This window comes from Entelurus aequoreus, linkage group LG03 (genome assembly GCF_033978785.1).
Source record: "Entelurus aequoreus isolate RoL-2023_Sb linkage group LG03, RoL_Eaeq_v1.1, whole genome shotgun sequence".
Taxonomy (NCBI): Eukaryota; Metazoa; Chordata; class Actinopteri; order Syngnathiformes; family Syngnathidae; genus Entelurus; species Entelurus aequoreus.
In genome coordinates this window covers 29,155,162-29,173,248 of record NC_084733.1, presented here as the reverse complement: position 1 = coordinate 29,173,248, position 18,087 = coordinate 29,155,162, and the positions used below count along the sequence as shown (strand labels likewise).

General features: G+C 38.2%; 1 protein-coding gene across 3 annotated transcripts in view; it reads right to left on the bottom strand.

Moving 5' to 3' along the window:
* Positions 1-1,066: 1,066 nt before the first annotated feature.
* The window catches only part of rnf144aa (ring finger protein 144aa), a 90,890-nt gene continuing 73,869 nt past the window's right edge, over positions 1,067-18,087 (bottom strand). For 2 of the 3 annotated variants that reach the window (XM_062041582.1, XM_062041581.1), the window contains exon 9: positions 12,821-16,710. In XM_062041582.1, the coding sequence (XP_061897566.1) occupies positions 16,573-16,710 (138 nt within the window). In that variant the 3' untranslated portion in view covers positions 12,821-16,572. Of the gene's footprint in view, positions 8,138-12,820; positions 16,711-18,087 lie in introns of those variants that run through there. The other variant, XM_062041583.1, reaches the window with a different exon arrangement.

Below are 18,087 nucleotides of genomic sequence, written 5' to 3'. Positions count from 1 at the left end.
AGGGCTGCAACTAACGATTAATTTGATAATCGATTAATCTGTCGATTATTACTTCGATTAATAATCGGATAAAAGAGACAAACTACATTTCTATCCTATCCAGTATTTTATTGAAAAAAAAACAGTATACTGGCACCATACTTATTTTGATTGTTTCTCAGCTGTTTGTAAATGTTGCAGTTTATAAATAAAGCTTTATTCAAAAATATATATATATATATATCCTCTGCACTTGCGCACAGCATAGATCCAATGAATCGATGACTAAATTAATAAGCAAATATTTTTATAATCGATTTAATCGATTAGTTGTTGCAGCCCTAGGGTATATATACTGTAGATGTTTTTTTAAATTGTAATTTGTGATTGCCGCAGTTCACATTTACTCACAATCGCGCACGAGCACACAGTACGTCCACACGGAAGTAATACAAATAACGCTTGTCAAAACAAAAGTAGCACCGTTGTATTGCACACTCGACATAGATACTTTTTAAAATGTATATTGTAATTTATGATTGGCCTCACGCGGGCCGGACAGGGACGCACAAAGGGCCGGATGTGGGCCGCCGTGGGACAAATTTTCAAGCGTTGGCCGGTCCCCAGCTACAAAAAGGTTGGGGACCACTGGGCTAGAGTATACAAATGAGTTTTAAGATGGGACTTAAATGCTTCTACTAAGGTAGCATCTCTAACTGTTACCGGTAGGGCATTCCAGAGTACTGGAGCCCGAATAGAAAAACGCTCTATAGCCCGCAAACTTTTTTGGGGTGGCTCTGGGAATCACTAATAAGCCGGAGTTCTTTGAACACAGATTTCTTGCCGGGACGTATGGTACAATACAATCAGCAAGATAGGATGGAGCTTGACCATTTAGTATTTTATACATCAGTAGTAAAATCTTAAAGTCGCATCTTAAGTGCACAGGAAGCCAGTGCAGGTTTGATAGTAGTTGTAGGGCATTAATGACTCGTTGAATTACGATTTTGGCCGCCAGAGGCCGCCAAACGTCACTATCAAGACCCCACCTCTTGCAGCAGCTTGAGTTTATTTAGGTTGGTTAAAATTACGCACTTGGCCACCAGAGGACGCCAAACCTCGCTTTTGCGACGTCGTCTCCTGGTGGCGTCGGTTTATTAGGCTGATTTATATGAAAAAAGGGAAGCGAAGAACACAAAAGACAACATTTAATACCTGGTATCACAGTGTTAGTGGAACTGTAGATATATATATAGAGAGAGAGAGAGAACCTAAGTTGTACAGAACTGATACAAATATGTCATTTTACAACGTCTTTTGTTTGGCTTTAAAAAGAAAGAACAAAACAAATTATTAGTAAAACAAGTGTATGAAATGAAACAAATGTGGCAGGCAGGTTGGTGGAGGTAAGGGCCACCAAAATTGCACAACGTAAGGCTGAAAATGTTGTTTAAAAAGAAGCTCAAATATGAGAGAATTTCTCATATAAATCATGCTGCTGAATCTCTTGAGTGGTTATATCATGCACATTTCGAGGGGCAAAAAAAACACTTATTTTATGTTTGTTTTGAGAAGCAAGCCCTTACTTATTAACACCTGTGCTGATTTCTGCGAAGTCCTAATCAGCATCTATCTCTTTATGCAGTTTGACTGAAATTTGGCCCTTTTGACTTGTGTTGCATATTAAATAATCTTGCTAAAACCTGTATATATGGCATTAAAATAACTCGCAACAGGAAAAAAAAGGGTTTTATTTGGTGCCTCTTCAAGGTATAAATGAGACATTCTTGTTTTGTTTTTTTGTTATTCTTTTAACCCCTGATATGTAAAGTTGAAACAAAAAAAAAACATGTACAAGTGTATCTTTTGAAATCTCCATGAAACACCAGGCACTACACAGATGACAGCTCAATATTAACAACATAACCAATGAAAACCCAAATACAGTGCAGAGCTCACAATAAAGAAGCATTAGGACATATTCCCCACCCTGTAAAAACTGCTATTACATTACAAATACATGGTCAAAATGCACATACAGTAGACAACACCCGCCCTCTTTCTATAGGAAATTTGCTTGGCACAATTGTCATTAAAAAAATAAAATATCAGGAACTTACGGGTACTAACCTTGAGGGGAATACAAACACAATTTTAGGGTTGAAAAAATGCGCCAAATTTAGTTTAATCATGCTTATAACATGGGCGAGTAAAAAGAGCTATGAGATACTCCAAAAATAAGGCTACTAACATGAAGAAAGAACCGTTTTGTGAGGACAAAGAAGCATCTGCAGATGTTGGAGCTACTTTTAAGCTTTAGATATCTACTTTTCATCGTGCTCTTTTTGGTAAATGTATCACTTTAAAAATGCTACAGAAACTCAACCAGAAGAGAAATGAACAACCTAAATAGTGCAATAATGTAACTTGAGTTATGTGTCTGGTCATAAAAACTGCTGAATGAGCGATGGATCGAATATACAGTCATGGTCAAAAGTTTACATACACTTGTAAAGAACATAATGTCATTCTGGAGGAAAGTTCGGTGGTCAGATGAAACAAAAATTGAGCTGTTTGGCCACAATACCTAGCAATATGTTTGGAGGAGAAAATGTGAGGCCTTTAATCCCAGGAACACCACTCCTACCGTAAAGCATGGTGGTGGTAATATTATGCTCTGGGACTGTTTTGCTGCCAATGGAACTGGTGCTTTACAGAGAGTAAATGGGATAATGAAAAAGAAGGATTACCTCCAAATTCCTCAGGACAACCTAAAATCATCAGCCCAGAGGTTGGGTCTTTGGCGCAGTTGGGTGTTCCAACAGGACAATGACGCCAAACACACGTCAAAAGTGGAAAAGGAATGGCTAAATCAGGCTAAAATTAAGGTTTTAGAATGGCCTTCCCAAAGTCCTGACTTAAACGTGTGGACAATGCTGAAGAAACAAGTCCATGTCAGAAAACCAACACATTAAGCTGAACTGCACCAATTTTGTCAAGAGGAGTGGTCAAAAATTCAACCAGAAGCTTGCCAGAAGCTTGTTGATGGCTACCAAAAGAGCCTTACTGCAGTGAAACTTGCCAAGGGTCATGTAACCAAATATTAACATTGCTGTATGTATACTTTTGACCCAGCAGATTTGGTCACATTTTTAGTAGACCTATAATAAATTCATAAAAGAACCAAACTTCATGAATGTTTTTTTGTGACAAACAAGTATGTGCTCTAATCACTCTATCACAAAAAAATAAGAGTTGTAGAAATTATTGGAAACTCAAGACAGCCATGACATTATGTTCTTTACAAGTGTATGTACACTTTTGACCACAACTGTAAATAGTAAAACTATATTTTACACAGAAATTGTGAACAGTGTTTAGTCCCAGCAAAGTATTGATTGCTATTTTAAAACATTTTAGTCATATTCCAAATCAGGAAAAAAAAGTTTAATTTTTTTCAGTACGGTTTAAAGATTTTAAAAACACAAGATAAGTGCAGCCACGCACAAAAGTGTTACACTGAAGTTATTTTAAATGTTTTTTTAAAATGTAATTCTAAATGTATATTTGAGTGCACATTAAGATTGATATTTTTTCAGTAAAAATTAAAAAAACAGGATAAGTGCAAGCACGCATAGAAAAGTGTTTGACTGAAGTTATATTTGTATAATTATTTCTAATATAATTCAAAATTTATATTTTTTGAGTGCACATTAAAACAAAATTCCAAGTAATAATCTTTCTGTGCAGTTTGAAGTTATTCAGTTGATACTAACAATGTTGAATATTGCGCACAGGGTCATTTATTCCAGCAATTAGATTTACAAGGTGAAACTAATATATGACATAGGCTCATACCACACAACTCAGGATATTCAAGCCTTCTTTTGATATCATGTTGATGATTATGGCTTACGGCTTATGAAAACTTCAAATTGGAACTCTCAGGAAAAAAAGAAAAAAATCCAAAACTATAAGCTATGATCCTTAAAATTACAACAAATGCTGTAAAGTATTGACATATCTCACTTTGCATGTAATGAGTACCACATATAAGTTTCATAGTTGAAGTTGAATTGCTGACATGAATGAACTTTTAAACAATATTCAAATTGTGTTTAATTTGTATTTATAATTAATTAAAAAAAAAAAAGATGTTCAATTAAAATAAAAACATACGTAATTTTGGTAAAGTTTGGGGTTACATTTGTAAAATTTAAAAATGTATTCAGATTTGTATTCGTTTATTAGTTATATTTTTTCAGTGCAATTTGAAAAAATACATTCCACAAAATATTGGAATTAAACTTTTTTGACATAATTGCATTTTGTCAATTGAACATAAAAAAATAAGTTGTCCCTACATAAACTTAATAGTTTGAGTTAGCTGACCTTTCGCTTATGCAAGATATTTTTTTAACCACTACTATATTTTCCGGACTATGGAGCGCACCGGAATACAAGCCGCACCTACTAAATGTTTCCATATATTAGCCGCACCGGACTATAAGCCGCAGATATATACGTTGAGAAAAGAGTTATTTACACAGAAAGATTTTGAAAATGTTTATTTACATACCGTGATTGTATCGAAACGGTGGCTGAAAAGTGGCAGTAAAACGGGGGATCAAACAAAACAGACGTCATCGTCATGGACCGACTATCAGCTGAAGCTAGCTCTCCAATCAACTCAATAACTCCACATTGACGTTTTGGTGAATTGAAAGAGGAAATTGTGAAACTTAAACAATACAAAAATAATGCTGTTGTAAGTTAATAATACTAACACAGACACTTGTACACGTGTTAGCATATTAGCTAATGCTAACAACGCTAGAGTGATTACATTACGATAGCATGTACAAATATGCATGAAAACACTTCTACAGACATCACTCATGGACAGTTAAGTAAATATGAATAGTTTTAGTTTTATTGTAAAACGTACAAACGTTGCATGGAGTGATGAATGGCGAAACCATACGAGTAAAAACGCTACGGACGGCTATAAGATGGAACGATAATTCTGCTTCTGGTTGAAAGCGCTAATAAAAAGGGCACTGCAGCACCTGCCGTGAGCGGACTCGTCCGAAAGATTACTCCATAGCACAAAAAATAATACGCCTTTTCAGTGTTGTTGCTTGTTTTTTTTTACTATCTGCAATTTGGCTGTCTGCAAATCTATAAATTAGCTGCACATTTTTATAAGCCACAGGGCTCAAAGCGTAGGAAAAAAAATTGCGGCTTATAGTCCGGAAATTACGGTAGATTACTTACTTTGGCACTAAAATGACCTTTGTCCTGTACTTAACCAAACATCTCATTGGATTTTATTCAAATTGAATACACCTTTTGATTTGTCCTCTGGTTAAGATGCTTTTACAATCAATAGAGTTCTTGCTTTAGATGGGTTGGATCACTTTGCTGGGACTACAACTGCTTATTTCTGGAGACACTAAAAAAATCTGATTGAAGACAGAAATTTAAAAAACAATATAATAAATATGGTATTTCCTCATTTAGTGGCCAGGGGAGCTTTCTTTTCATCACATTTAAGTATGTGGCATCTTATAGTTAAGGGATGTATTGGTAAAAAAAAAAAAATAAATAATGGACTAGATCTGACCAATCTAAGTCTATGAGCACAAACTGATGAAGCCTACTCGGATGAGCGGCGAAACGCCTTCCAAGACAAATCAAACAGTCCAGTTGCGATCGATTGAATGCCCTGAGATGACAATGACCTGGATGAATGAGAACATTCATAGACATTAAACATTTAAAAAACAGCCTTTTCTCAATACTTTGTTGATCTATGCACCTTTGGCAGCAATTACAGCCTCAAGTCTTTTTGAATACGATGCCACCGGCTTGGCACACCTATATCTTTGGGCAGTTTCGCCCATTCCTCTTTGCAGCACCTCTCAAGCTCCATCAGGAAGTGTTGGTTTTTAGGATGTACATCCTACATAGAGACTAATTGCTCCCAAAGGTGCATCAGCAAAGTATTAAGCAATGGCTGTGAATACTTATGTATTTATGATTTTTATTCATTTATTTGTAATCAATTTTTTTAAATAAATGTAATTTTGTAATGAGACTGTAAAGTACTTTCCGGACGGACTATTTTATCCTGGCCGCCAGAAAGCACTTATCGGTAGATTTACACTACCGTTCAAAAGTTTGGGGTCACCCAAACAATTTTGTGGAATAGCCTTCATTTCTAAGAACAAGAATAGACTGTCGAGTTGCAGGTTAAAGTTATCTTTTTCTGGCCATTTTGAGCGTTTAATTGACCCCACAAATGTGATGCTCCAGAAACTCAATCTGCTCAAAGGAAGGTCAGTTTTGTAGCTTCTGTAAGGAGCTAAACTGTTTTCAGATGTGTGAACATGATTGCACAAGGGTTTTCTAATCATCAATTAGCCTTCTGAGCCAATGAGCAAACACATTGTACCATTAGAACACTGGAGTGATAGTTGCTGGAAATGGGCCTCTATACACCTATGTAGATATTGCACCAAAAACCAGACATTTGCAGCTAGAATAGTCATTTACCACATTAGCAATGTATAGAGTGTATTTCTTTAAAGTTAAGACTAGTTTAAAGTTATCTTCATTGAAAAGTACAGTGCTTTTCCTTCACAAATAAGGACATTTCAATGTGACCCCAAACTTTTGAACGGTAGTGTAGATTGCTTTTATAAAGCTTTTTATGGGTTGTGTTCACAACTAACTTTTTGTTAGTTGGCATCTTCATTTTATCATTTTTTTTCTCACAAATAATTTCCAGTGAAACGTTTAGCAAAACCCCCACGGTAACTGCCATCTTTACAGATGCCACGTCTAATCTGCAGTCATAGGAAAAGTAATTACGACAACCCCTCGAGGAGGCCACTATTTGAAGAAATACATACATTTGATTAAATCCCCATGATATGCAATTGTACGATTGACATTCTGCAGCTTTCTTTAGTTGTTGGCGCACATTGTTTTTTACATGAGGAGAATGTACAAACTTGCATAGATAAAGTGATATACATATATACTGTATATATATCAGAGCAGCTTTATAGCAACGTGCCCCAAAAAAGTGAACATTCGTTAATATCAACATCTGTACAGGCTCTTTTCTGTTGCTCCCGCGTTAAGGGAGTAGCTGCTTGTTGCTGGAGGTTGGGTAACGACCAACAAAAAAACTACACACAGACACAACTTTGGACCACTAACATATGCAAGTTTGCAATTTGTTATGTCTTTGAGAGTGATGACGTTAATGTGAGCTAACATTGTTTTTGTTTGGCTGTTAGCCAAGTGAAGTATGGATGACATCATAAAATCACCAGGGCTTTTTGTACATATTTTCCCTGGGATGATTTATTTGGACACTCAGGAGGGAAACGCCTGCTTTTGGCTATTCTCAATTCTTAAGGCTGTTTGTTTGTATTTCGGCTACTTTGGAGCAGGCGGTGTATTAAAGGATCTCATTAAGAGACACAACAACAAGAAAGGTCCTCTGATTGGCTTTGCTGTATTTTAAAGGGCAACACCCTCAAAGCGGGCGTCCTCCCTTTAAATAAATCAAGGTTTCCGAAAAAAGTACAAGACAGACAGTACTTCCATTTAAAAGCGCGAGGTTATATAAAACCGTGACATCATCAAGGGAGGGTAGTCTCTATCTCAGTCTGTAGTGTGCGCATATCGAGTCGCCACCAACCGCGGTGCAGCTGTGATGCTACTGGACTGATCCTGTATCGCTACATGGCGGCGGGAGAGAAAGTATCTCGCAACAAGCAACAGGACGCTCAAAGCAGCGCCGACTTGCTCCCTAAAAACAACAGTCTTTTCGGGCCACACTGCTTATCTACCATGCAGAGCAATGGATCCCAAAGCAGCCGTCGTGCAGGCTTGACCCGGAAAAAGAAGCGCTCAAAGCGGGAGGGGTGTAAAAAAAAAGAGAGAGGAAGGGAACAACAATGTGATGACCGCCATCCTTTTTTGAGTGGCTTTCCGTATCGACGGCGTTTTAAGTGGGCAAGGGGTCGTCGTCGCCTTTACTGCACTTGCACTTGCAGCACAGGACGATGGGCGTGGCCAGGAGGAGGAAGGGGGAGGCGACCAGCAGGAGCAGGCCGAACCCTGCAAAGATACCCACAACCTGCAAGAAGATAAACAGAAAATATATCAGGTGCCACGCTTTGGTTTGGAACGCTGTTATTTGACAACATCAGTTTTTGCCATGCATTCAGTATTTGGGGCAGAACGGCCACAAATACGTACATTTGGAGCTACATCGGGTTCCGCGATATAGACGGTATAAATTTGGCCGACGACCATACTTGCCAACCTTGAGACCTCAGAATTAGGGAGATATTCAAAAATTCCAGCTGTCCTGGATGAACTGAATTTCTTTTTCCCAATCATTTTGGAACTTGCAAGTACTTCTTCTGACTCGTCGTCGCCATGTCTCTTCTTCTACTTCGTCTTCTGTTCTGATTGCCGCGCTTGACTTTGAGGTGTAACCGTTATTATTGTCCGGCCGGAAACTGCGGCCAGTGAAGGATGGTTTATAGGGCTGTGAATCTTTGGGTGTCCCATGATTCGATTCAATATCGATTCTTGGGGTCACGATTCGATTCAAATCGATTTATTATTTTTTTCAATTCAACACGATTCTCGATTCAAAAACGATTTTTTTCCCGATTCAAAACGATTCTCTATTCATTCAATACATAGGATTTCAGCAGGATCTACCCCAGTCTGCTGACATTTTTGTAAAACGCTTTTATAATTGTAAAGGACAATGTTTTATCAACTGATTGCAATAATACAAATTTGTGTTAACTATTAAATGAACCAAAAATAGGACTTATTTTATCTTTGTGAAAATATTGGACACAGTGTGTTGTCAAGCTTATAAGATGCGATGCAAGTGTAAGCCACTGTGACACTATTGTTCTTTTTTTAAATTTTTTATAAATGTCTAATGATAATGTCAATGAGAGACTTTTAATCACTGCTATGTTGAAATTGTAACTAATATTGATATTGTTGTTGATAATATTCATTTTTGTTTCACTACTTTTGGTTTGTTCTGTGTCGTGTTTGTGTCTCCTCTCAATTGCTCTGTTTATTGCAGTTCTGAGTGTTGCTGGGTCGGGTTTGGTTTTGGAATTGGATTGCATTGTTATGGTATTGCTGTGTTTGGTTGGATTGAATAATTTAAAAAAAAAAATAATAATAATAATAATAAATAATTATTATTTTTTAATCGATTTAAAAAAAATGAGAATCGATTCTGAATCGCACAACGTGAGAATCGCGATTTGAATCGATTTTTTCCCACACCCCTAATGGTTTAGAAATATTGTTGTCCGGGTGGAAATCGGGAGAAATTCGTGAGAATGGTGGCCCCGGGAGATTTTCGGGAGGGGCACTAAAATTCGGGACTCTCCCGGGAAAATCGGGAGGGTTGGCAAGTATGCCGACGACAGAGCTTTGGATACTATCGTCACATTGTGATAATGCATGTTCATGACACATTTTAGATGTGTACCTCAAATTTAACAGCGACAAGCTGACAGACGCATCAACCCAATGTAGCATCCTTGCTACTAATAAACTAAATTTCTTATAAGTACTGGAGGACGAGGACTTGCTAAAAATTTTAGACAAAGCCATGCTAGAAACTACGCTAGACCTCCTGAATGTAAACAAAAGTGGGCGAATCAATAGGATATTGACGGTAACGATACCAGGTATAGTATAAGTATAGGGGCGACTCTACAGTGATTAGACTGATATTTTTTAATACAGCTAAATCGTCTATTTGTTATTGTTTACAATCAGTAAATACTTACCTGGACATTCATCTTTGTCTGAATGCTTTTGGATTGTTTTGTGTCATGTTTGTGTCTCTTCTCAATTGCTCTGTTTATTGCTATTCTGAATGTTGCTGGGTCGGGTTTGGTTTTGGAATTGGAATTGCATTATTATGGTATTGTTGTGTATTTTTTTGTTGGATTGATTAAAAAAAAAATAATAATAATTTTTAAAAAAGAAGCTTGACCTCCTGAATGTAAACAAAAGTGGGCGAATCAATAGGATATTGACGGTAACGATACCAAGTATAGTATTAGCATAGGGTCGACTCTACAGTGATTAGACTGATATTTTTTATTATAGCTAAATCGTCTATTTGTTATTGTTTACAATCAGTAAATACTTACCTGGACACAGGAGGTTTTTCAAGAGGAAACTGAATTAAATCAGAGACAACAATAGTTTTTGCTTATGTCTACTTATGTTGCACTATTCACTTAATTTTAAATAAAAGTATACAATTAAAATATGTATATTGGTATTGTTACTCTGTCATACTCTGTTTTTGTCTGATTATAATTTAGATTAAAAAAATGTTATCATTCAATTATGTTTAAAATTTTAAGTATCAGTAACCATATGGACAATACTGCCTATATATGTTGGAATTAAATCGATGCCCACATTTGTAGTGTTGCCCAAAACGAATGTAAATAAAAAGCAGAATAAGTAATTATAATATTTTAACAGAAAATAAACATATCAACAGTATATTAATACAAGTTTTGATAAAATATTACAACTGTAACTGATGCAATATGTTACTGCATACATCAGCAGTTAAATTAGGAGCATTTGTAACCCTTTTTGAAATGCTTCTATTATCATATATATATATATATATATATATATATATATATATATATATATATATATATATATATATATATATATATATATATATATATATGAGATAGGTGAGATAGTTTGTTATGACTTTTTAGAGGGTTAACCACGGTAAACATAACATTTCAGCAAAACTCCAAAATATTTGTAATATACAGTATTTAACAAATAGAATCCCACTTTTTTAGATGGTTAGAGAGTCAGAGGACACCAATATTTTCAGGGTGGGGCAATTGAAGAAAACAGATTAAATAGCATTTTAGTTTTGTTAGCTGGTTATAAACTAGTTGGTTGTTTAGCACAAAAAGTCCACAACATTAGATGGCACAGTAAAAAATGGCATTTAACCAAAAACACAAAAACCTGGACGGTATGGCTTGTAGGAGCTATTATGGGTTGCTAAATTGCCAACGTATTAAACTAAAATGTACTGTTTGGATGACACAAAGCCTTGCAGTACACCCGAATGCCCAGCAGAGGTCAGAAAAACATTTTCCTCCAATCCCTGAAATGATGGATTTATCAGTATTGTGCCAAAATTGTAATTGTTTCTTGCCAGATTAATTTGAACCCTGATTGTAGAGAAAACTACCGGGGTTAATTTGTGTCTTTTATTATGAAAGCTTTTTTTTTAACACTAAATGTGTGTTAAGTAAATTTTTTGCATTTGAATTTTGTGAACTGAATTTTCAATCAATCTATAGTGGCAATTCAGTAAAAAACTAACTTTATTGAATAAGACACTCGGAATGGACATGAAAATATAGAATGTGTATTTTACAATAACTATGAACGACAAAACACTAAATATTGAGAATATATGAACGTTGCTCCTCTACTGCAGACCACCTCCTTGGTCAACATATTTTATAATCGCGCAAGAATGACTAAGCTGCAACAAACACTGCAAAACGAATGAAAAGGGTAAAAAAAAATCATCCAGATATTCAATATATCACTTTTCTGCAGAAGTTTGTTGTAGAACTCTGCCTCCGTCTGACAGTCACAGGCTTGTTGCTGTGTAAACAAGCCCCGCCCACTCTGCTTCATGCCCAGTCTGCATGGAGCTGCTGTGACAGTTCCTATGGTTACTGTACTAACCTGTTTGTCACTCAAAAGTGCAGATTCTAATCATTGGAATCATTTTCTATAGTTTGGACACATCCAGCAGGCTGCATTGAAATGTTTATTATGTTGTATTATGCCCAAGTAGCCCAGGTAACTGTTTTTTGTATGCTTTTTTGCAAGACCCATGTCACATGACTTCAAACTTGACACATTATTGGCTGGTTCTGAGACAGGCTCAGTCTTGTGTTTTGAAGCAGAACATTATTCAGCACTGAATTTTTTAAACACATTTTGCTACTAATTTTTTTTTTACTGAAATTGTCAGCATACTTTGATGTAAAAAAAAAAAAAATCAGTGCACGAAATTCAAAAGCAAAACATTCACTTACCTAAATTCAGTGTAACAAAATTAGCTTTCATAATAAGGACACAAATTAACCTCCATAAAAAACTATTAACTACTAAAAAAATGTTCTTTAATAATATTTTCCGATATTTGCGAACAAGTAGCAAACCTGTTTTTTAGGCTCGTCTTTATAATGTTAAACACATTTCTTCACCAACACATTTCAAATACAGACAGATGGTATTAAAGCTGGGGTATTTAAGTTATATTCTTTAACTAAAACAAAAAAATCATACTAGCATCATACAGTATATTGCAACCGTAATAATTCTGAAAAAATCGTACGTCTGCGTGCTGTCTGTGCCTTATAATTAAGTATTTTAGTAAATAAAACCCTGGAAGACAATATAATTTGTCTTCGTGGCGGTCAACCCCTCTGATCCAACCACAGGATTTAGACTAAGGAGGGGTAAGTAGACCCCACAAGGTAGCCTCCTCATTGGCTGACGCGATATATAGTGAAGCGCGTGCACGGTGCGAACTTGTTTGCAGTAAAGCATGGCTGCCGAACACCCACCTGGAAAGATCGCAATACCTGCGTTTGCCTTCACAGCATATAACGCTAAAAACCCAAAAAGAGGATTTTAGAGGAAAAAATGAAAAGACGCTGTATGTCTAAAAAACCAAAGAAGAGCTGAAACCGAAATAAATATTGGTCCGGCGTATTTAAGATGGAGGGCATTGCGGTCCAGTCCTGAACTAACTTTGACCGTGCAAGTGGCTATTTAACTTCTAGACAGGTCATCTAATGTTCCATTTTCCTATATTTTGTGTGTATCCTTTTGCGACGTGTGTTACCGATAGTCTGCAACAAAATACAAAAGAGGGGATCGTTCGATGCAACTTCAGACTGTCAACAACCTATGCGTGTGCACGTACAGCTCTCGTGCTCGATTTGTGCACTTTCAGAGAGGAGGAGACTGGGAGGGACTGTCAGCGCAGAGTGGGGGGTGGGATTTACAGTTTGAATTTTGTCTGGTAACACAAGATTCAAGTACCCCAGCTTTAACACTAGAACTACCAAAGCGGTGCCATTTGGCACTTATACCTTCCATGCCCAAGGTGATGCCAAATGGCGGGTGTGAAAAGCCCAGCTTGGCGCCATTGTTATGTAAGTGAGGCCATTACTCTCTACTCAGCTGTGGGGTTGGGAGAAGGACAGAAAGACCTCAGGCCCCTTCTACACTAAGCCAGCTAAGGTTATCCAGGCTATATCCCACCAACTTTATCCTTGTCCACACACACAATGCCACCGTTTAAGAACCCGCCCCTTCCTTCAATCTGCCGGCGCAACGCCACCTAGTATGCATGCGCGGAAAAAAAATGTGCGTCATAGTCACCTCTGACCTGGAAGTGTATTCTTACCCTGTGTTCCAATGTAGGCTATTGCCACATTTCTCTTAACAGTAAACCTTGCTTGCCTCACCATCAGCAGCTGTTAAGACTATTGTAGTGAATCACACCTGAGCCATCATACATGAATCATATCTTTAATGGACGAGAGAAAGTAAACAATGTGATAAATAACATTTTACAACAATCAATCTACGGATCTAGATATCTGGTCAGTCCCCTGAGGTAGTACAACCTGCTTTGTGTCTTCCCATACAGGAGCTACACAAATAAGTGTATTGGAATGTAACAAGAGTGAGGTTGCACATGTTGCAAATATATGTACATGTTTTGTCATGTATATAATGTAAACATTTTATATTTTTTCACCTCATGTATAAAATGATCACTTCATTATGTGTTCAACAATTAGAAATGGTATTTCCACTTTTGTGATCACTCTAGAAAGTAGAAGTAGTTGTATTTAGAGGTCAACACAGTTTATGTTTGCACCTTGGTGCAACTTATTGCTTAGAGATTGTCAGAACATACTTGGCACTGCCACAACATCTCCTTTTTGCAATTGCGACATGTGAACTTGTTACAATAAACACAGCGCAGAGTGGCATGTTTTTTTCTTGCAGCAACACTACACCTGGCACAATGCCCTTTTCCCTGTGCCAGGTGTGAGTGGTTGTTGCTGAAGGTTTTCTTTATTCTCCTCCTTGGCTGATATATGAGACTGTGGAAGCTCACTTGCAAGCGCCACCATGAAGTCCACTAATCTCTCTCCTTGAACCCAGTACATGCCTGATAAAGCACATGTGCATTCAGCGCTGCAATGACAATCATATTGTATAACACAGCGACTGGCCAACGCCGTGTTCCTGAACACACATGCAATGTACTTTCGCACAACCTGGTCCAAGACATCCTTACTGCATTTCATGCTGTTATGGTCATTGTGGTAGGCATTTTTTTCCCAATCTGCATCCTCTGCTGAGGATGCAGACTGTCTTCCTCCGTTTGGGCGCATAAACAGTCAGTGTGGCACCAGAGGATGAAAACACCTATGTGCTGAATTTCCCGTTCTCCGAAGTCTTTTTGCAGAATCTGGAAGCTCCCGGCAAATCTTATTGACTGAGAGGGTGGTCTCCTGTCTGAGCAGTCGCTGCGCTAGTGACAATGAAGTAAAACAACCGTTCTTCCTTTGTCCATGAACAGATCCATAAGCTTCATCACTACATCTTCACATAGTCTTTGCCAAGATATGGGTTGATGTTGCACACATACTTGGATTTCAGGTCACATGCCACCCAGAACTGGATGCCAAACTTGTCAGGATTCGTTGTAATGAAACAGCAGCGAGTCTTAGTTGGAAAAAGTTGCTCATCATTGATTATGTGCCTTATGTAAGAAGTGATGCTGGTGGCAACAAAATACCCCCAAACGCCAGAGACTGCAGCAAGCCGGTCAGTTGCAACTCGTCATCAAAGTGTGGGTGCCGCATGATGTCCTGGAAGCAGTTTCGAGTCATAATCTTGTTGATCGGGGCACTACCAGTTGAGCATGTGTTTTGTTTCTCATGGTCTTATCAGGCTTGTCCCTGACAGTTTGGTTAAGTTTTAGTTTTTTCTCTGTGTTAGTTTTATTTCCTGTCAGCACTCTTATTTTGGTTATTTCCTGATTATCTTCCTGAGTGCTTTGTCCCCTCAGCTGTGGCTGATTGGCACCTGACCACACCTGGTGTCAATCAGCCAGCTGCTATTTGAACCTGCCTTCCTGTCCAGTCAGTGCTGGATTATTGTCATTTCTACTTGTCAATGTCAGTAGCTGGATGCGGTAGCGGTAAGCTATATTCTGTAGCTGTTTGTAGCTTGCTGTATTTTTGTTCCTCGTCTTCCAGTTCCTGTTTCCCTGGCATCCTGTTTCCTGTTCCTAGTTCCTGGTTTGTGTTTTTACCTTTATTTTATGAACATTAAATCATGTTTTCCTGGACAATGCCTGCCGCCATCTCTGCATCTTGGGGTTCGTCACCTACAAACTCTGACAGGTCTGAGAGTCTTTCATGTGCATTTTGGAAAACTTTTTATCAAAAAATGGCTTCCGTCTGGCCACTATACCATACAGGCCTGATTAGTGGTTTGCTGCAGAGATGGTTGTCCTTCTAGAAGGTTCTCCTCTCTCCACAGAGGAACGCTGTACCTCTGACAGAGTGGCATCAGGTTTTTGGTCACCTCCCTGAATTGACTAAGATGAATGCAGCAATGTACGGAGACATTCTGGATGAAAAGTCCAATGCTTCCCATCCAATCTGATGGAGCTTGAGAGGAATTAGAAAAACTGTCCAAAGATAGGTGTGCCAAGCATGTGGCATTGTATTTAAAAACACTTGACGCTGTAATTGCTGCCTAAGGTGCATCAACAAATTATCTGATCTGGTGCACGTGATTTTAGAATTTTTAATTTTTAATACATTTGAAAAGAAAATCTACATTTCTGTTGGTTTTTCTGTCAAGATGGGGTGCTAAGTGTACATTAGCACCTACTCGGTGGCCTAGTGGTTAGAGTGTCCGCCCTGAGATCGGTAGGTTGTGAGTTCAAACCCCGGCCGAGTCATACCAAAGACTATAAAAATGGGACCCATCCCTGCTTGACACTCAGCATCAAGAATTGGAGTTAGGGGTTAAATCACCAAAAATGATTGCCGGGCATGACCACCGCTGCTGCCCACTGCTCCCCTCACCTCCCAGGGGGTGATCGAGGGTGATGGGTCAAATGAAGAAAATAATTTCGCCACACCTAGTGTGTGTGTGACAATCATTGACACTTTAACATTAATGAGAAATAAAATGAACTTTTTGGATTTTAGCAAATGGCTGCAATGAAACAAAGAGTGAAACATTTAAAGGGGTCTGAATACTTTCTGAACCCAATGTATGTATTTTTTCTATTTATTTATTGTCTTATTTCGTGGGTTCACTCCGGGTACTCCGGCTTCCTCCCACCTCCAAAGACATGCACCTGTGGATAGGTTGATTGGCAACACTAAATTGGCCCTAGTGTGTCAATGTTGTCTGTCTATCTGCGTTGGCCCTGTGATGAGGTGGCGACTTGTCCAGGGTGTACCCCGTCTTCCACTCGAATGCAGCTGAGATAGGCTCCAGCACCCTCTGGGACCCCGAAAGGTACAAGCGCTAGAAAATGGATGGATGGATGTATTGTTTTAACCAGGATTTCCTGTTTTTGTCAGCAGTGAAGGTCAAAAATGGGTAGATAAAGGTAGACCCGTGTCAACACTCGGATTTAGACTTAAACTTTGCAATATAGGAAAAACACTGGATTTTTGTCAGGTCAGTGTTTACGTCCACCCGCACAGTTTGTCACACAGGTACTCTAGCAGCACATTTTGCTCTAATGGCTGCATTTACATATATAAGGTGGCCCCGATAAGTTGTAAATTACCCCAGCGGTGCCATTTGGCACTCTCCGGGCAGGATAGGAAGTGTAAGAAAATGCTGGGTTTTCGGTGCTAAAAGAGGTTGTTTTGACATGATCAGTTCAGTTGCATGACCACCAGGGGGAGCCAGACACCAGGCAGTTCAGAGCCACAAACCACGCAAAATGCAGTCACGTGCATCAACACACTTAAAATGCAACAATGCCATTGCTCCTCTTTTGAGGTCAGACACATTTCTTCCTTTTCTCTATTTCACCCGCAACCAAATAAGTCATGTTTTCTTAATAAAAACACAAACTCCATTACTATTGTGCAAGTCACACACACACACTAGCTGTTAACACTATCAAACCTGCATGCCTTGTGTAAAAGAAGATCCAAATGAAATGAAGTTATCAAATGAAGGCTGTCAGCTTGGCAAGGTTGTTCTGGTGCATCTCTTGAATGTATGAGTAAGGGGTGAAATGAGGAGAGCTATCCAAAGACACACACACACCCACGCACACCAGTGATGCTGTAGCTCGCTTGCCACCAGCTGAAGTGTAATTGTGTGACTCAGCCTGCCCCACTGGGCAACAGATGCCACTGTGTATGCTAATGTTGACAAAATAAGGCAACAACACTATGCAGACATCTTGCCTAAATAGGAAGGAATGAAATCTTTTTTTTTCCACAACAAAAAAGGTAGTTATAATTCTAGCGATATCTTGGATAACTAACAACTAAATCATCAAGGCTAGAAAGCTTTTTAAGTCAAGTAAAAAATACACAACATTTTGGAGGGATGGGCAAAAAAAACGAAACATTTCTACCAAGCTGATTAGTTAGTAGGTAAGTATAAACAAGTCAACTAAATATTTTGGAGGAAGCAGGTAAAACAAAATATACAAATTTTAAAAGACAACATACAGTAGCATTTATTTCTCTGCTGGGTTTGTTACACAATCAGTCGATTCGTTTTGAGTTACAGGAAAACTGCACTTTTTTTTGGGTCACAATCCTTATGAGCGACAAGAACACACCTGTCTTTTTTTTTTTGTGGGGGCGCTGGGGGGGATTTTAAAGATGATAGACGCTTGGAAGATGTGGCTAATGGGAGTCACCGTTGTAACCT